At 34.7% G+C, this 16,765-nt stretch overlaps 1 protein-coding gene across 4 annotated transcripts in view; it reads left to right on the top strand.

Annotated features, from left to right (window-relative positions):
- LOC309629759 (uncharacterized protein) overlaps window positions 1-16,765 on the top strand; it is a 324,290-nt gene that overhangs the window by 152,614 nt on the left and 154,911 nt on the right. For 3 of the 4 annotated variants that reach the window (XR_014245205.1, XM_082394266.1, XM_082394267.1), the window contains one exon: window positions 10,254-10,418. Coding sequence is in view for 2 of the 4 variants with exons in the window: in XM_082394266.1 (XP_082250392.1) it covers window positions 10,254-10,418 (165 nt within the window). In the remaining 2 variants the exon portion in view is untranslated. Of the gene's footprint in view, window positions 1-9,474; window positions 10,419-16,765 lie in introns of those variants that run through there. The other variant, XR_014245206.1, reaches the window with a different exon arrangement.

The following is a 16,765-nucleotide window of genomic DNA, read 5'->3' as shown; positions in this document are numbered from 1 at the left end:
ATATTAAATTTGATCTGTGTTTGTGTCTTGCCTTTTCCAGGTATAGTGTGTTTGGTCAAGTCACTTCTCTTCAGTTTAGTTCTTTGATTAATAATATGAGTCCAATAATACCTAAATATGAAATAGTGTTGTTTGTAAATAAATGTAAATCATTATTACATCAACATTACTGTCATCTTTATCATCACCAATTACATCGTGATTATCATCAAATTTAATGTAATCCTGGAAGATTCCAGAACTTCCACACTCATAAACATATAAACAAATCTGAATCCACTATTTATGGGGTTAGAAGGCAGAATTCAGAATTAATATATTATCAAGTAGCAAATACAAATTTGACTATTTTCTAGCTATTCTATACTTATACCTGCCAAAATTTATAAATAGCTAACTTGACAAATAGAAGAAGATACAGAAAGTATAGATTTGGGAGGGGCAAATGCTTAATTCAAGTAAAATAAATTATTGGGTGTTTCTAGTCTATTTCATGACCAAGTGGAAATCACAAAAAAGGCTTTGGGCAATCACAAATAAATGAATGCTCTATACTGAATTTTAACTCCCCAAATTATGTGTTTTTTTTTTTTTTTTAATAGATCTTTATTGGAATACAATTGCTTCACAATACTGTGTTAGTTTCTGTTGTACAACAAAGTGAATCAGCCATATGAATACATATGTCCCCATATCCCCTCCCTCTTGAGCCTCCCTCTCATCCTCCCTATCCCACCCCTCTAGGTCATCGCAAAGCACCGAGCTGATCTCCCTGTGCTATGCTGCTGCTTCCCACTAGCTATTTTACATTCGGTAGTGTATGTATGTTGATGCTACTCTCACTTTGCCTCAGCTTCCCCCTCGTACCTCATGTCCTCAAGTCCATTCTCTATGTCTACATCTTTATTCCTGCCCTGCAACTAGGTTCATCAGTTCCATTTATTTTTATTTTTTTAGATTCCATATACATGTGTTAGCATATGGTATTTGTTTTTCTCTTTCTGACTTACTTCACTCTGTATGACAGACTATAGGCCCATCCACCTCACTACAAATAACTCAATTTCATTTCTTTGTATGTCTGAGTAATATTCCATTGTATATATGTACCACATCTTCTTTACCCATTCATCTGTTGATGGGCATTTAGATTGCTTCCATGTCCTGGCTATTGTAAATAGTGTTCCAATGCACATTGGGGTACATGTCTCTTTTTGAATTATGGTTTTCTCAGGGTATATGCCCAGTAGTGGGATTGCTGGGTCGTATGGTAGTTCTATTTTTAGTTTTTTAAGGAGCCTCCATACTGTTTTCCATAGTGGCTGTATCAATTTACATTCCCACCAACAGTGCAGGAGGGTTCCCTTTTCACCACACCTTTTCCAGCATTCATTGTTTCTAGATTTTTTGATGATGGCCATTCTGACCGGTGTGAGTTGATACCTCATTGTAGTTTTGATTTGCATTTCTCTAATAATTAGTGATGTTGAGCATCTTTTCGGGTGCCTCTTGGCCATCTGTATGTCTTCCTTGTTGAAATGTCTATTTAGGTCTTCTGTCAATTTTTAAACTGGATTGTTTGTTTTAAATAATGCAGTTATATGTTATGGAACCTAGGAAAGAAATTGCATTTGCTAGAGTTATTATATTAATGAATAATGATACAAAAATAATATAAAAATTAGTTTTGATATAAAATATACTTTATGCCATTTGTGCTGGACAATGATAATCTTAGGTAAAATTAGATTATTAAATAATTCAGAAATTCTCTAATTAAATACACAAATGCAAGTGTTTTTGACAGATTCAATGATCAGCATTGTTGAAGGCAAACTTCCAAATCTAGGAAGCAAAACATAAAGGTATACACATCTGGCAAGTAAAACTGTGTGAATCCTTTATCATTCTTTACCAGATTAATTTTTGCATTGCATATTTTCTGACTTTTACATTCATTTTGTGTACTTTTGTATAACCGTAAGAAACATATAACATGCTAAAATATAAAATACTAAGCTTGAATAGTCTATGAATAGTCTGGTTGTTCATCCACCCATCCATCCACTTAGTAAACAAAGATATCTGAGTATCTATTTTCACTTGGCATTGTAAATACAAAACTACATCTTGGTGTCTCACAGTCCAGATGGTGAGGAAGACTTAAAAATAATGATTGAAATGTAGTATGAAAAGTGTTGCTAAACACACACACACGCACACACACACACACACACACACACTGAGAGCATTTATAGAGTCAACAAAGAAAAGTGTGATATCAACTTCCTTACATAAGGAAGACTTTAGAGAGGCAACATCACTTGAACTAGGTTTTTGAAATCTAACAAGGAGATTTCCACACACTTAAGATGGGCTTGTTTACTGTAGGGGGGAGAAAAAAACATGTGCAAAGGCAAAGAGGAGGAGCATGTGGCCTGAGATTGGTGAGGTGGGACAAGATATATGATGAAGAAAAAGGCAGAAACTGATTCATGGAGTACTTTGTAATTTCATTTAAGGAATTTGGAGTTTAGACTATGGCTAATATAAGAGCCCTGATGCTAATATCGCATTTGAATAATGAAATCTGACTTTCATTTTTGAAAATTCATGTAAGAGCAGTAGGTCTAATGAACTGAGGGTGTGTAAAGTGGAAGCAGAGAAATGAAGTAGGTTATCATATAGTTTTACAAGACATGGTGAAGACCTAAATTAAGCCAATGAAGTGAAGATAAACAGGAAAGTGTTGTGAGAAAAATGCTAGGATATAGTAATCTATTGAATGTGAAGTCAAAACAGTGAGAGAGAATGAAGCCTGCCAGATGGCTCTATGATTTCAGGTTTGGATATGAAGACTATATAATTTTTTTAAATCCAAATCAGAAAACTTCTGAAAGTGAAAAGGGGTTCTAAAATAATCAAAATTTTATAATGTTAATATTTATTTCTTAATGAATTTGTTGGTCTTTCTATTTTGAATATATAAAATACTTTTATTTAAAAACTATTTTTTTGGCAGGGGGACTTCCCTGGTGGCACAGTGGTTAAGAATGTGCCCGCCAATGCAGGGGAAATGGGTTCTAGCCCTGGTCTGGGAAGATCCCACATTCCATGGAGCAACTAAGCCCGTGCACAACAACTACTGAGCCTGCGCTCTAGAGCCTGTGAGTCACAACTACTGAGCCCACATGCCACAACTACTGAAGCCCGTGCACCTAGAGCCCATGCTCCACAACAAGAGTAGCCACCACAATGAGAAGCCCACGTACCACAATGAAGAGTATCCCCCACTCACCACAACTAGAGAAAGCCTGGGCACAACAATGAAGACTCAACACAGCCAAAAATAGGTAAGTAAGTTAAAAGAAAATATTAAAAAATAATTTAAAAAACTATTAAAAAATTTTTTTTGGCCATGCCATGGCGTGCATAATCTTATTTCTCCGACCAGGGATAGAACCCACACACCCTGCAGTGAAAGCAGGGAGTCTTAACCAGTGGACTGCCAGGGAAGTCCCCTAAAAGCTATTTTTAGAAATAAAATTATTTTTGCACATAAACCTATGTATATCAAAGCAAAGCAAAACATTACATAAGTAATACATAGGTAGAAAAATTACATGAGAAGAATTATTATCTTTGGTTCACATTCATGTATTTTAACCAGTTTCTAAAATAACTAGGAATAAATCTAACCAAAAAGGTAAAAGAGTTGTACTCTGAAACCTATAACACATTGATGAAAGACATTGAAGGTGATGCAAATGGATGGAAAGTGTTACCACACTCATGGATTGGAAAAATTAATATTCTTAAAATGACCATACTCTCCAAGACAATCTACACATTCAGTGCAATCTCTATCAAAATATCAAAGGCATTATTCACAGAACTAGAACAAGTAATTCTAAAATTTGTATGGAAACACAAAAGACCCTGAATAGTAATTTTGAGAATGATGAACAAAGCTGGAGGTATCATGCTCCTTGATTTCAAGCTATACAACAAAGTTACAGTAATCAAAACAATGTGGTACTGGCAGAAAAACAGACACATAGATCAATGGAATGGAAGAGAGAGCCCAGGAATAAACCCATGCTTATATGTCAATCAATCTATGACAAAGGAGGCAAGAATATACAATGGAGAAAGGCAGCCTCTTCAATAAATGATGTTGTGATAACTGGAGAGCTACATGCAAAAGAATGAAACTGGACTACTTTCTTACACCATATACAAAAATAAACTCAAAATGGATTAAAGATGTAAATGTTAGACCTGAAACCATAAAACTCCTGGAAGAAAACATAGGCAGCATGCTCTTTGCCGTCAGTCTTAGCAATATTCTTCTGGATCTGACTTCTCAACCAAGGGCAACAAAAATCAAAATAAACAAATGAGACTAAGTCAAATAAAATAGCTTTTGCACAGTAAAGGTAGCTACCAACAAAGCAAAAAGGCAGCCTACTGAATGAGAGAAGATATTTGCAAATATATACCCAATAAGGGTTAATATGCAAAATATACAAAGAACTCATGCAACTCAATATCAAAAAATGAACAATCTGATTAAGAATGGGCAGAGGATCGGAATAGACATTTTCCCCAAGATGACATACCAATGGCCAAAAGATACATGAAAAAATAACACTAATCATTAGGGATATGAGATCAAAACCATGATGAGCTATCACCTAACACCTGTCAGAATGGCTATCCTAAAAAGACAACAAATGACAAGTGTTGGTTAGGATATGGAGAAAAGGGAACCTTCATGCACTGGTTGGAATGTAAATTGGTGCATTCACTATGGAAAACAGTAGGAGGTTCCTCCAAAAATTAAAAACAGAACTGCCATGTGATCCAGCAATTTCACTTTTGGGTGTTTACCTGAAGAAAACAAAAACGCTAATTCAAAAAGATATACGTGGACTTCCCTGGTAGTGCAGTGGTTAAGAATCCACCTGCCAATGCAGGGGACGTGGGTTCAATCCCTTGTCTAGGAAGATCCCACGTGCCGCAGAGCAACTAATCCCATGGACCACAACTACTGAGCCTGTGCTCTAGAGCCCGTGAGTCACAACTACTGAGCCCACACACTGCAGCTACTGAAGCCCACGCATTCTAGGGCCCGAGTGCCACAACTACTGAGCCCGTGTGCTGTGACTACTGAAGCCCATGTGCCTAGACCCCGTGCTCCACAACAAGAGAAGCCACCGCAATGTGAAACCTGTGCACTGCAAAGAAGAGTAGCCCCCACTCGCTGCAACTAGAGAAATCCCGTGTGCAGCAATGAAGACCGAATACAGCCAAAAAATTAAAAAAAAAAGATATATGTGCTACAATGTTCATTGCAGCATTATTTATAATAGACAAAATATGGAAGCAAACTAAGTGTCCATAAATGGATGAATGGTAAGTGTCCATAAATGGAATGAGGGTATTATGCTAAGTGAAATAAGTCAGACAGAGAAAGACAAATACTGTATGATCTCACTTATATGTAGAATCTAAAAAACAAAACAAAACAAAAACAACATGAAAACAGGCTCATAGATACAGAAAACAAACAAGTGAATGCCAGAGGGGAGGAAGATGGGGGTGAGATGGATGACGGAAATTAAGAAGTATGAATTTCCTCGTAAAATAAATAAGCCTCAGAAACATAATATACAGCATAAGGAATAAAACAAATAGAAAAAATCAGTTTCTTAGCTATATTTATCTCTCAAATCATGGCACTGAAGACTATTTTTTTGTGTTCAGATAAGTTTTTAAAAAATGAAATTGCTTGCAGTCTTTTTCAATGTTGTGTTTTATGGTTAATAAATTTGAAGTAGTTGACTGTTTTTATTGTTAGTGTTCTATAGGTCAGGAATATTTTTAATTGAGAAAATTTAATTCTGCTAAATAAATGGTAGTTTCATTACACTTTTTTATTGAAACACGTAAAAATTTTAGTCAAGGGTTTTTTTTTTTTTTTAATTTTTTAATTTATTTTTATTTATTTTTGGCTGTGTTGGGTCTTCGTTTCTGTGCGAGGGCTTTCTCTAGTTGCGGCAAGTGGGGACCACTCTTCATCGCGGTGCGTGGGCCTCTTACTATCGTGGCCTCTCTTGTTGTGGAGCACAGGCTCCAGACGCGCAGGCTCAGTAATTGTGGCTCACGGGCCCAGCTGCTCCGCGGCATGTGGGATCTTCCCAGACCAGGGCTTGAACCCGTGTCCCCTGCATTGGCAGGCAGATTCTCAACCACTGTGCCACCAGGGAAGCCCTAGTCAAGGGTTTTTTACCAACAGTGCCTTTTTACTTTTATTCATAGTAACTTTCTTCAACAATTATTTTTACATTACAAAATTCATCAAGTAAGATGTCTCCATGATTTTTTCAGTGTCTTGTCAAACTTAGATGCAGCAGAAAATAAAGGCCATCTCAATTTTATTCTAATCTATTACAGACTATTAATTTATTCAATTTTAAAAAAGGAGAATTTTAAAAGTTATTCTTCAGAACACAAGTTATTCTACAGCTCAACTGTAGATTTTCAAAAATAATTTATGTACCTGTTTGAGCTCTCACCTGTTTTTCCACGTTCTTTTATTTTGGTTTGTTTCTGTGTGAAAAAAGTTTTATTCTTTACATTTCTAAATGTTGGTCTCAATAGTTTCAATTATCTGAAAGCCTCAGAGTTGACACTTCTTGACAATTTAGAAAGATTTCCAACAAAACAAGTTTGAAAAATTAATCAAAATCTAGAAAACCCTTTCACTACATAGTTTAGTATCATTTTAGGACAGTTAGATTGGTTTACTACATTGTTTTTAAAAGGCTTAAATATTTCTATATATTTATTGATCATGGACATCAGAGAGAGAGTGTAAAAACCTCTTAATGTGTAAAATATGTTTGTATATTTACAGAAGCAATAGTATACTAATTGATATATTAGATTGGTAAAATATTACAGATTGTTTGGATATAATTATTAATTTTATGTGTATACAACCAACTCCAAATATACTTATTCTCCATATATTTCTTTTTTTAAATATATATTTTATTATTATTTTTTAAATTTATTTATTTATTTATTTATTTTTGGTTGTGTTGGGTCTTCATTGCTGCACGCGGGCTTTCTCTAGTTGCGGTGAACAGGGGCTCCTTTTCTTTGCAGTGCGTGGGCTTCTCATTGTGGTGGCTTATCTTTTTTGTGGAGCCTGGGCTCTAGGCACAGGCTTCAGTAACTGTAGCACGTGGGCTCAGTAGTTGTGGCACACTGCACATCCATGGCATGTGGGATCTTCCTGGACCAGGGATCGAACCCACGTTCTTTGCATTGGCAGGCGGATTCTTAACCACTGTGCCACCAGGGAAGTCCTTATTTCCATATATTTCTTAATTCAAAAAGATTATTATCTTTACTATGACTTTGTGATCTAAAACATTTATATTTCGATCTCCTTACAAGCATGTCATTTTAATCTTCAAGATTGAATTTTTAACTATTTTAGGATCATAATCACAGTAATCTCAGGTGTTTCACCATAGTGTAATTAAGTTCCAAAAGCTTTCCTTAGAGTCCATGAATTAGTTGAAAACATAACTTCCATTGGGATTAATCTAAATGGCTTTCTATTTGAAGCAACTGTTGAGATTAAATTAAACCTCACATCACTTACCATTTGCAAAGTTCTTCTTTGGGAAGGAAATAGAGCCAATCTGTGAACAGTTGTTGCTATACTTTTTGAGTAATACACAAGAAAACTTGAGATTAAAAAAGAGTGAAAATAATTTAGAGTAGTCATTTAATCTAAATGAAAAGAGAGTAAGTTCACTTTCTACAGCTATATTAATTAAATCAAGATCTAGTAGCATATTTATCTTTGCTTTTAAAATTTATTATTATTATTGAAGTATAATTGATTTTTAATATTACATTAGTTTCAGGTGTACAGCATAGTAATTCACATTTATTTTTTTAATTTTCTTTTTAAAATTTTAAATTAGCTGCCATTGCTTCTCCTACAGATTTCTTTTTTTTTTTTTCTTAATGTCTGAAACAGAAATCCTACAGATTTCTGATTTGATTTTCGTATGGTCTGTGATATAACTGTGACCCCACATATGGTGGATGATAAATGTCAACAAATATTTTGTGCAATTCATAACAACTTTTACTAGTAGATTTTTTTACACCTATCTTGGATTTTAAATATCTTGGTTCTTTGCTGCTACAAGTTTACTGCAAAATGAAAGTTCCAGCAATTAGTGAAATAATTAGTTGTAAATATTTAGGATAAAATATATGACAATAACCACAATAGCAAGGGTGTGAAGGCTACTATAAACTCTGACAGGACCCCTCAGCCTTTATTTCCTACATATATTTCATGTACACTTAATGTCTACCTTCCCACATTTCATACGACCCCCACTAAGTGGAGGTTTAACAATTTTGTGAAACTTACAGGCCATGGGACAGTCCAGGGACAACTGGCTGCAACACCAAATGGTGCAAGGGCAATAGCGTCAAATACTTGCTCTACCACCACTTGAAACTAAAAGGAGGTACCGTCTGTGTTGTTTATGACTGAGAACACTTTGTTTTATCATACATACACTATCATGTGTAGTCCCCTTGTCTCTGGAAAGGATCAGGAAAAGACAGAAGTGTTAACGACTAGTCTTTTTTTTCCACCAGATTATTACATGTTAAAGGGAATATTCTATTTACTTAATTCATTCTCACACACTATGAGATGATGCCATAGCCAAACCTGGAAGCCAAAAGGTCGAGGTTTACAACACCCAAATTATTTTAAGGCAATTATTAATAATAAGACTTCTTAAAAATGAAAAAGATCTTGAAAACTTGGGACAAGTGCTAAATTGAATGGGACACAGGAAAAACAAGATAAACTAGTGCTGTCTTAAGCTAACCAATAGGTAAAGTCACCCTGGATATAGGTGACTGGTCCATTAACTGATTTGGAAGGAAGAGAGAATTTGAGTTTCGATGAGTTCAACTTGAGCATGATCAGTTTTGATAACTGTGGTACATCTGGGTGGCAAAGCCCAGAAGATATCTGTAAATATTACTTTGGAGTACAGGAGAGTGGTAAAAGACAGAAATACAAATTTGGAAGTTTTCAGCATGTGGGTAGTAGCTGAAACCATGCGAGATGAAAGATTATATAAGACACTTTCAACACTAATATTTGTAGAACATTTCATTGGCAGTTTCTGGAAATAAGACCAATGGCCTTTGTCTAGACATTAACAACAAAGGAGTGAATGTAATGTCATTACATTACTCTAAATGACTTGTGTGTTAGTTTCCTGTAGCTGCTATAACACTTTACCACAAACTTGGTGGTTTAAAACAACAGAAACTTATTTTCTCACAGTTCTGGATGCCAGAAGTCCACGATAAGTATCACTGGGCCTAAATCAGGGCAGTTCCTCTGGGGCTCTTCTGGGGGCTGCTGATATTCTTTGGCACATGGCCATATCACTCCAGTCTCTGCTTCTGTCATCACATTGTTTACTTTTCTTCTTCCTCTGTGGTAAAATCTCCCTCTGCTTCCTACTTATAAGGATATATGTGATTGTATTTAAAGCCTACTGTGATAATCCAAGAAAATCTCCCTATCTCAAGATCTTTAATTTAATTATATTTATAAAGTCCTTTGTTGATATATAAGGTAACATACATAGATTCCAAAGATTAGGTTATGGACATCTTTTTTTTTTTGTTCTCCCATTGGGAGGTGGGGAGCTGCTATTAGCAGTCTACAATAACTTGTATCTATCTAATCAACATCAATGTATAGATTTTTCATCATCTCTAACATCACCCCTGATTTTGGAAGACTTTGTAGGAAAAAAAAAAGTAATACGAAATATCTCATTGTTTTTTATTGATTACAAGTTGAAAAGACATTCTAGATATATTGTATTAAATAAAATGTGTTTAAAATAATTTTACTTAATTTTTTTTCAATATGGCTATTAGGAAATTTAAAATTGCATGTGAAGTTAACATTACATTTCTATTAGCACTGGTCTAGAATGTGTGTGAGTTTAAATCTCTTAATTTTATAGATAAGTTGCTATTTTCTTACAAATAATTACAATTTCTGAAAACTGCACACCAAGTTAATTAAATTGCTCAATTTTATTTTATAGGTGTACTTTATTGCAGTCCATATTTATTCAAACTGTTTACTGCTGCTTTTCTCTATTTCACAGCAACAAACCAACAGGACTTTTTGTGAAAATCACTGACCACCATATGCTCCTCCAGCCTCCTTTAACTCCTAATTCTAGGAGCCTGAGAACTAAAGCAAACCACAAAGAGCCACAGTCACCACTCCCAGCCCTGATTGAAGCATCTCACAAAAGCAGTCTCACACGGTGAGTGCCAGACGGATGAGCAATCTCCTAGAACTGAAAGGAAATAAGGTAATTTTGAGGAAGTTGACATTTTCTTTTAAAAGAGGTCACATTCTAAAGGGTGAAGTGTGATGAGGAAGTAAGGGGAAAATGTTTATGATGCGGAGGGATCCAAGGGAAACTTGTAGGTGGAAGAGTGTTCCCGGAAAGGAGGTTTGAGATTTGAAGAGACCTGTGTGTAGGTCTGGGGAACAGTTGGAAAGGAGTGGTCAGAGGAGAAAATCCAGGAGGTTCTGATGAGTAAAAGCCTGAGAGGGAGAAGAAGGAAGGATACTACTATTTATCAAGACCATATTGTGTGAAGGGTAACTTCATATATGTTATTCTAAATTTATTTATAATATTCATTTATGAATGCAAAAAATTTGAGGTACAGAAAGATGAAATGATTTTCCCAAGGTCATATGGCTATTAAATATCAAGGGCAAATTTAGGATCCATCAATTAGTGGGTGGAGATTCTTTTAGAGTATTAAAGCCTGATTAAATGGTGAATAGGCGAGGGTGGAAAACATGGCAAGTGACTTGAGAAAATTCGGGTAATTTCAATGATAGGAGTCTGTGTTTGATTGGAGTTGGGGAGAGAGGAAGCAGGCCACGGAAGTGTTTGTACTTGGAACTATTTGTGGCAGCTGTGAGAACATACCACATCCAGAGGACTCAGAAGAAATGGGACATTGGTTGACCTTTTAACTAGTCAAAGTTTTGAACTTGACTGGTTTCCTGGCATCCCACTATATTTCTAGTAAGCATAGACCTCTACATTTTTAGATAAATGCCTGTAAGAAACACAAGCATAGTTAAACTTCAACTCACACATCTGAAAGAAACACAGTGAAAAGACCAGTTCAAGTTTTAGTTCACTGTAAAAATGGAGGTGTTAAAAGGACTATGGTAGCTCATAATTAGGTGACTTAAAGGTACCATGACATCACATCAGCCTCCAGAGTTCCCAATGACGTACTTCTCAACTTATGCTATTCTCTTTAGAAATCATTTCATTTTCATTTCACCCAGACCCTTCAAGGGCTTAACAACTTTTCTTCAGATATCAGCATTATCCTCGCTTCAGTGGGCTCTTATCCTTGGGCTGTGAGATAAATTATTTTATCGATGCCCTTCCCTGGCACACTGTTGGTCTCTAATCACTTAAGCATTCAATCTGTAAATAGATGACAGAGTAGCTGCTGGAGATGAGTGGAGAGAAGAAAATCCTAGACACTAACGGACTTGGCCCAGCATAAGTTTACAAAATCCAAATATAGCTTTCATCCTTGCTGGTCTTTGGCAGCCTCCTTTCATTAACTGCTTGGGGTTGTCTGTATTCTGATTTCTCAATATCCTTCTTTACTTGTAGCTGTTAGTCTTGCCTCTCATTTGGCCAAAATCAAGCACTTGACCCAGGCTCCCTCATTTCACCTCACTTCAATAGATCAGTGTCTTTACATACAGATCATTTCATCCTTCCCCAAAGTCTGAGGAAAAGAAAACATTTTAAAGCAAATATCTTTAACTAAGCTCTAGTTCAGATCCCTTTTTGTTTTCTTAAAAACGTAATTGTCAGTATTTACTTTTCTTCTTGTATCTTTCTCTCCTATTTACTCTTTTTTATGTGCTGATCATATAAGGTTAACATTTTTTCTTAAGTTTTGGCAAATCAACAGGAGAAATAACATATCATTATTCTTTAAATTGACCTTGAATTATGTGATTGAAAATTTAAATATTTAGCAGTCATTTCATTTCCTACCCAATGAATTGTCTTTTGAATATTTATGTCCCTATATCTATTGTTAATTTAGTATAAATTTTGCAATGGTATTTAAACTTGTTTATGAATTAATATTAAGCATTTACCAGCTTTATGACAAATATGTTTCTGTTTGTTACATCTTACTAATGTCTAAGAAATGGTAAAAATTGCAAAGGTTTAATTTTGTGCATCACATTAGTCACCCTTTCCCTTTGTGATATCTTCAGATGCTTCTATACTTAGAATGTCGTTAGCTTTCTATATTTCAGATTAATATATACTTAAATATTTTTATATTTCTATGTTTATTTTATTACTTTAAAGGTTTGAATTCATGTAGAATTATTTTACTCTTTCTTATAATACCAATTTATCATAGGTCATGAAAAGAGCAAATCATCTTTAACTTGTCCAGCTTAATTCATACTCCATGTCATTAAGTTAGAAGGTACAATTTTCCAAAATTAAATCGTATTTGACAAACTTACTGATTCATTCTGTTAGACAATAAACATAGTAAAGATAAGAATCATGTCATATTTATGTGCAGGCAGTATAATCCTTAATATATTAATTTAATACTATGTATGTTACATGATGGACTTTCAATAAATGTTTGCTGAATTGGATTACAAAATTGGGTAATCACATTAAGTCAATGTCATGGTAATTATTTTTATTAATGCTTTGCAAGGTCTTCTTGAAACTATGCTTTTAACCAAGTCAACTTATATATCATTCCTTCTATATTCTTTCTTATTTCTATCCACCTTCGGACAATGTTGGCATAGTCCCCTCTCTGTTTCTCATTCTAGAACCTAGCCGCCTGATTTCAAAGGGCATGCATTTGCCCAGTGATGCTGCTTCTGTCTGACACTTTGGACAACCATCCATCTTCAGTCTCTAGGACTCCCTATCTGCATGAGCTTTTTTATGGGATGGACTTTATCCATTAATAAATATGGCAGCCATCACTTTCCCCCAAATCCCTACACTTTAGACTTTCTGATACTATCTGCAGTAAGAACACAAAGATATAGCTGCTTAGTTAGTTGTTTATTGACCATATATTTTATTTTATGAAAATCATTTTCAATAGTGCTAGCTCTAGCAAAGACCAGAAGGATTCAGAGATTCCTAATTGGAAATTATTAAGCAGATTGTGTTTGCTAAGGAATGGAACTCCATGGTTTATACATTGTATAAAAAAATAAAGGAAATAAAAGAATGGCAATAGAAGAAAAACAGGCACATTTTCCTGGTATTTTTCTTAATATTGGAAAAGAGCTTCCTATGTAGTCAGATGATCAAACTTTCTTAGAGGATATAGACTGAGTTTATAATTTAAAACTTCTTAAAACAGATATAGAAGATAGAGAGGAGGGGCAGTCAGAGATGAATGCAAGAAACTGAACAAGAAAATAATATAAAGATCTTGATAGAATAAGATTAAGCACCTAGAGTTTTTTTAAAGAGATAGATTTGAAGGAGAAACAGGTGTACATGTTGTTTTAAGACTGGTGAGAAGAAAAATAACGAGTCAGAGACTAAAACTGTGGTTAAGCCATAAAACAAGATTTATAGCAAGAACTGGGACTGTGAGACTTCACGGTTTTGCCTGAGGCCACCTCTATTCATTTTCATCCATACATCAGGCAAATAAAAGTAATGTAGAAGTATTTCCTTCTTGTCTTGTCTTTCTTTCCTGTCTTGTATAACTCCATAGGTTCACATTTTTTATGAAATATATCATACTTTTTTTTCTTCTTTTTTTTAACGTTTTTATTGGAGTATAATTGCTTTACAATGGTGTGTTAGTTTCTGCCTTATAACAAAGTGAATCAGTTATACATATACATATGTTCCCGTATCTCTTCCCTCTTGCATCTCCCTCCCTATCCCACCCTTCTAGCTGGTCACAAAGCACAGAACTGATCTCCCTGTGCTATGCAACTGCTTCCCACTAGCTATCTATTTTACATTTGGTAGTGTATATATGTCCATATATACACTACCACTGTCCCACTTTGTCCCAGCTTACCCTTCCCCCGTCCCATGTCCTCAAGTCCATTCTCTAGTAGGTCTGCATCTTTATTCCCATCTTGCCCCTATGTTCTTCATGACCACTTTTTTTTTTTTATTCCATATATATGTGTTAGCATACAGTATTTGTTTTTCTCTTTCTGACTTACTTCACTCTGTATGACAGACTCTAGATCCATCCACCTCACTAAAAAAAACTCAATGTCTTTTCTTTTTATGGCTGAGTAATATTCCATTGTATATATGTGCCACATCTTCTTTATCCATTCATCTGTCAGTGGACACTTAGGTTGCTTCCATGTCCTGGCTATTGTAAATAGAGCTGCAATGAACATTTTGGTACATGACTCTTTTTGAATTATGGCTTTCTCAGGGTATATGCCCAGTAGTGGGATTGCTGGGTCGTATGGTAGTTCTATTTTTAGTTTTTTAAGGAACCTCCATACATGTTCTCATACTGTATCAATTTACATTCCCACCAACAGTGCAGGAGGGTTCCCTTTTCTCCACACCCTCTCCAGCATTTATTGTTTGTAGATTTTTTGATGATGGCCATTCTGACCGGTGTGAGATGATATCACATTGTAGTTTTGATTTGCATTTCTCTAATGATTAATGATGTTGAGCATTCTTTCATGTGTTTGTTGGCAGTCTGTATATCTTCTTTAGAGAAACGTCTATTTAGGTCTTCTGCCCATTTTTGGATTGGGTTGTTTGTTTTTTGATATTGAGCTGCATGAGCTGCTTGTAAATTTTGGAGATTAATCTTTTGTCAGTTGCTCCGTTTGCAAATATTTTCTCCCATTCTGTGGGTTGCATTTTTACAGTTAGTATCTTTTAATGAAAATTTTATTTTTAAGTTTCATGAAGTCTAATTTGTCTATTTTTCCATTTGTTGCCTATGCCTTTGGTATCAAGAAATCATTGCCAATCCCATCGCATGAAGCTTCTGTCCTGTGTTTTCTTCTAAGAGTTTTACAGTTTTTCATTTTACATTTAAGTCCTTGATTCATTTTGAATTAATTTTTGTATATGATGTTAGATAAGGGTCCAACTTCATTTTTTTGCATGTGGATATCCAGTTTTCCCAACACTGTTTGTTGAAAAGACTATCCTTTCCTATTGAATCATCTTGGCACCTTGTCAAAAATCATTTTACCATTTATATGAGGGTTTATTTCTGGGATTCTCTATTCTATTTCATTGGTCTATATGGCTGTCTTTATGCTAGTACCACACTGTCTTAATTACTATAATTTTGTTGTAAATTTTGATATGAGGAAGTGTGAGTCCTCCAAGTTTTTTCTTTTTCAAGATTGCTGTGACTATTCAGAATCCCTTGAGATTCCACATGAGTTTTAGGATTGTCTTTTCTATTTCTTAAGAAAAATGTCACTGGGATTTTGATAGGAATTGCATGAATCTGTACAGCACTTTGGGTAGTATTGACATCTTAAAACTATTATCTTCCAATCCATTAACTTGGAATATGTTTCCATTTGTTTGTATTTTCTTCACTTTTTTTCAGCAATGCTTTGTAGTTTTTATTTTACAAGTCTTTCACTTCTTGCTTAACTTAATTTCTATGTATTTTGTTCTTTTTGATCCTATTATAAATGGGATTGTTTTCATAATTTCTTTTTCAGATTGTTCATTGTTAGTGTATAAAAATGCAACTGATTTTTAGTGTTGACTTCATATCCTGTTGAACTTATTTATTAGTTCTAATAGTTTTTAATGGAATCATTAGGATTTTCTATGTATAAGGTCTTATCATATATGAACAAAGATCATTTTACTTCTTTCCAATTTGCATTCCTTTTATTTTTTATTTAATTAATTAATTTATTTATTGCCTAATTGCTCTGGCTAGAACTTCCAGTATTATGTTGAAGAAATGGCAAGAGTAGGCATTCTTGCCTTGATATTGATCTTTGAACAAAAGTTATATGTTTTTCACAGTTGGGTATGACGTTAGCTGTGGTTTCCTATATGGCTTCTATTATATTGAGGTAGTTTTTTTTCTCTTCCCAGTTTGTTGAGTGTTTTTATCAGGAAAGGGTGTTAAAATTTGTCAAATGTTTTTCTGCATCCACTGAGAAGATCATATGTTATTTTTCCTTCATTCTGTTAATGTCGTATTTTACATTGATTTTCAAATGTGGAACCATCCTTACATTACAAGAATAAATCCCACTTGATGGTGTTTAATATTTAATATGCTGCTGAATTTGGTTTGCTAGTATTTTGTTGAGGACTTTTGCATCCATGTTCATAAGGGATTTTGGTCTACACTTCTTTTGTCTTGTAGTGTCTTTGCCTGGCTTTGGCATCAGGATAATGCTGGCCTTAAGTGTTTGGTAGAATTTGCCAGTGAAGTCATTAGATCCTGGGGGTGGGGGTGGGGGTTTATTTGTTTGGTTTTTCAGGAGATTTTTTATGATGATTCAATCTCCTTACTAGTTATAGGTCCATTTGGATTTTCTATTTATTTGTGATTTAAATCTTGGTAG

Source organism: Balaenoptera borealis (assembly GCF_965194805.1).
Source record: "Balaenoptera borealis genome assembly, chromosome: 5".
NCBI lineage: Eukaryota > Metazoa > Chordata > Mammalia > Artiodactyla > Balaenopteridae > Balaenoptera > Balaenoptera borealis.
Note: the sequence above shows the minus strand (reverse complement) of the source record. Positions and strands in the feature narration are given on the sequence as shown.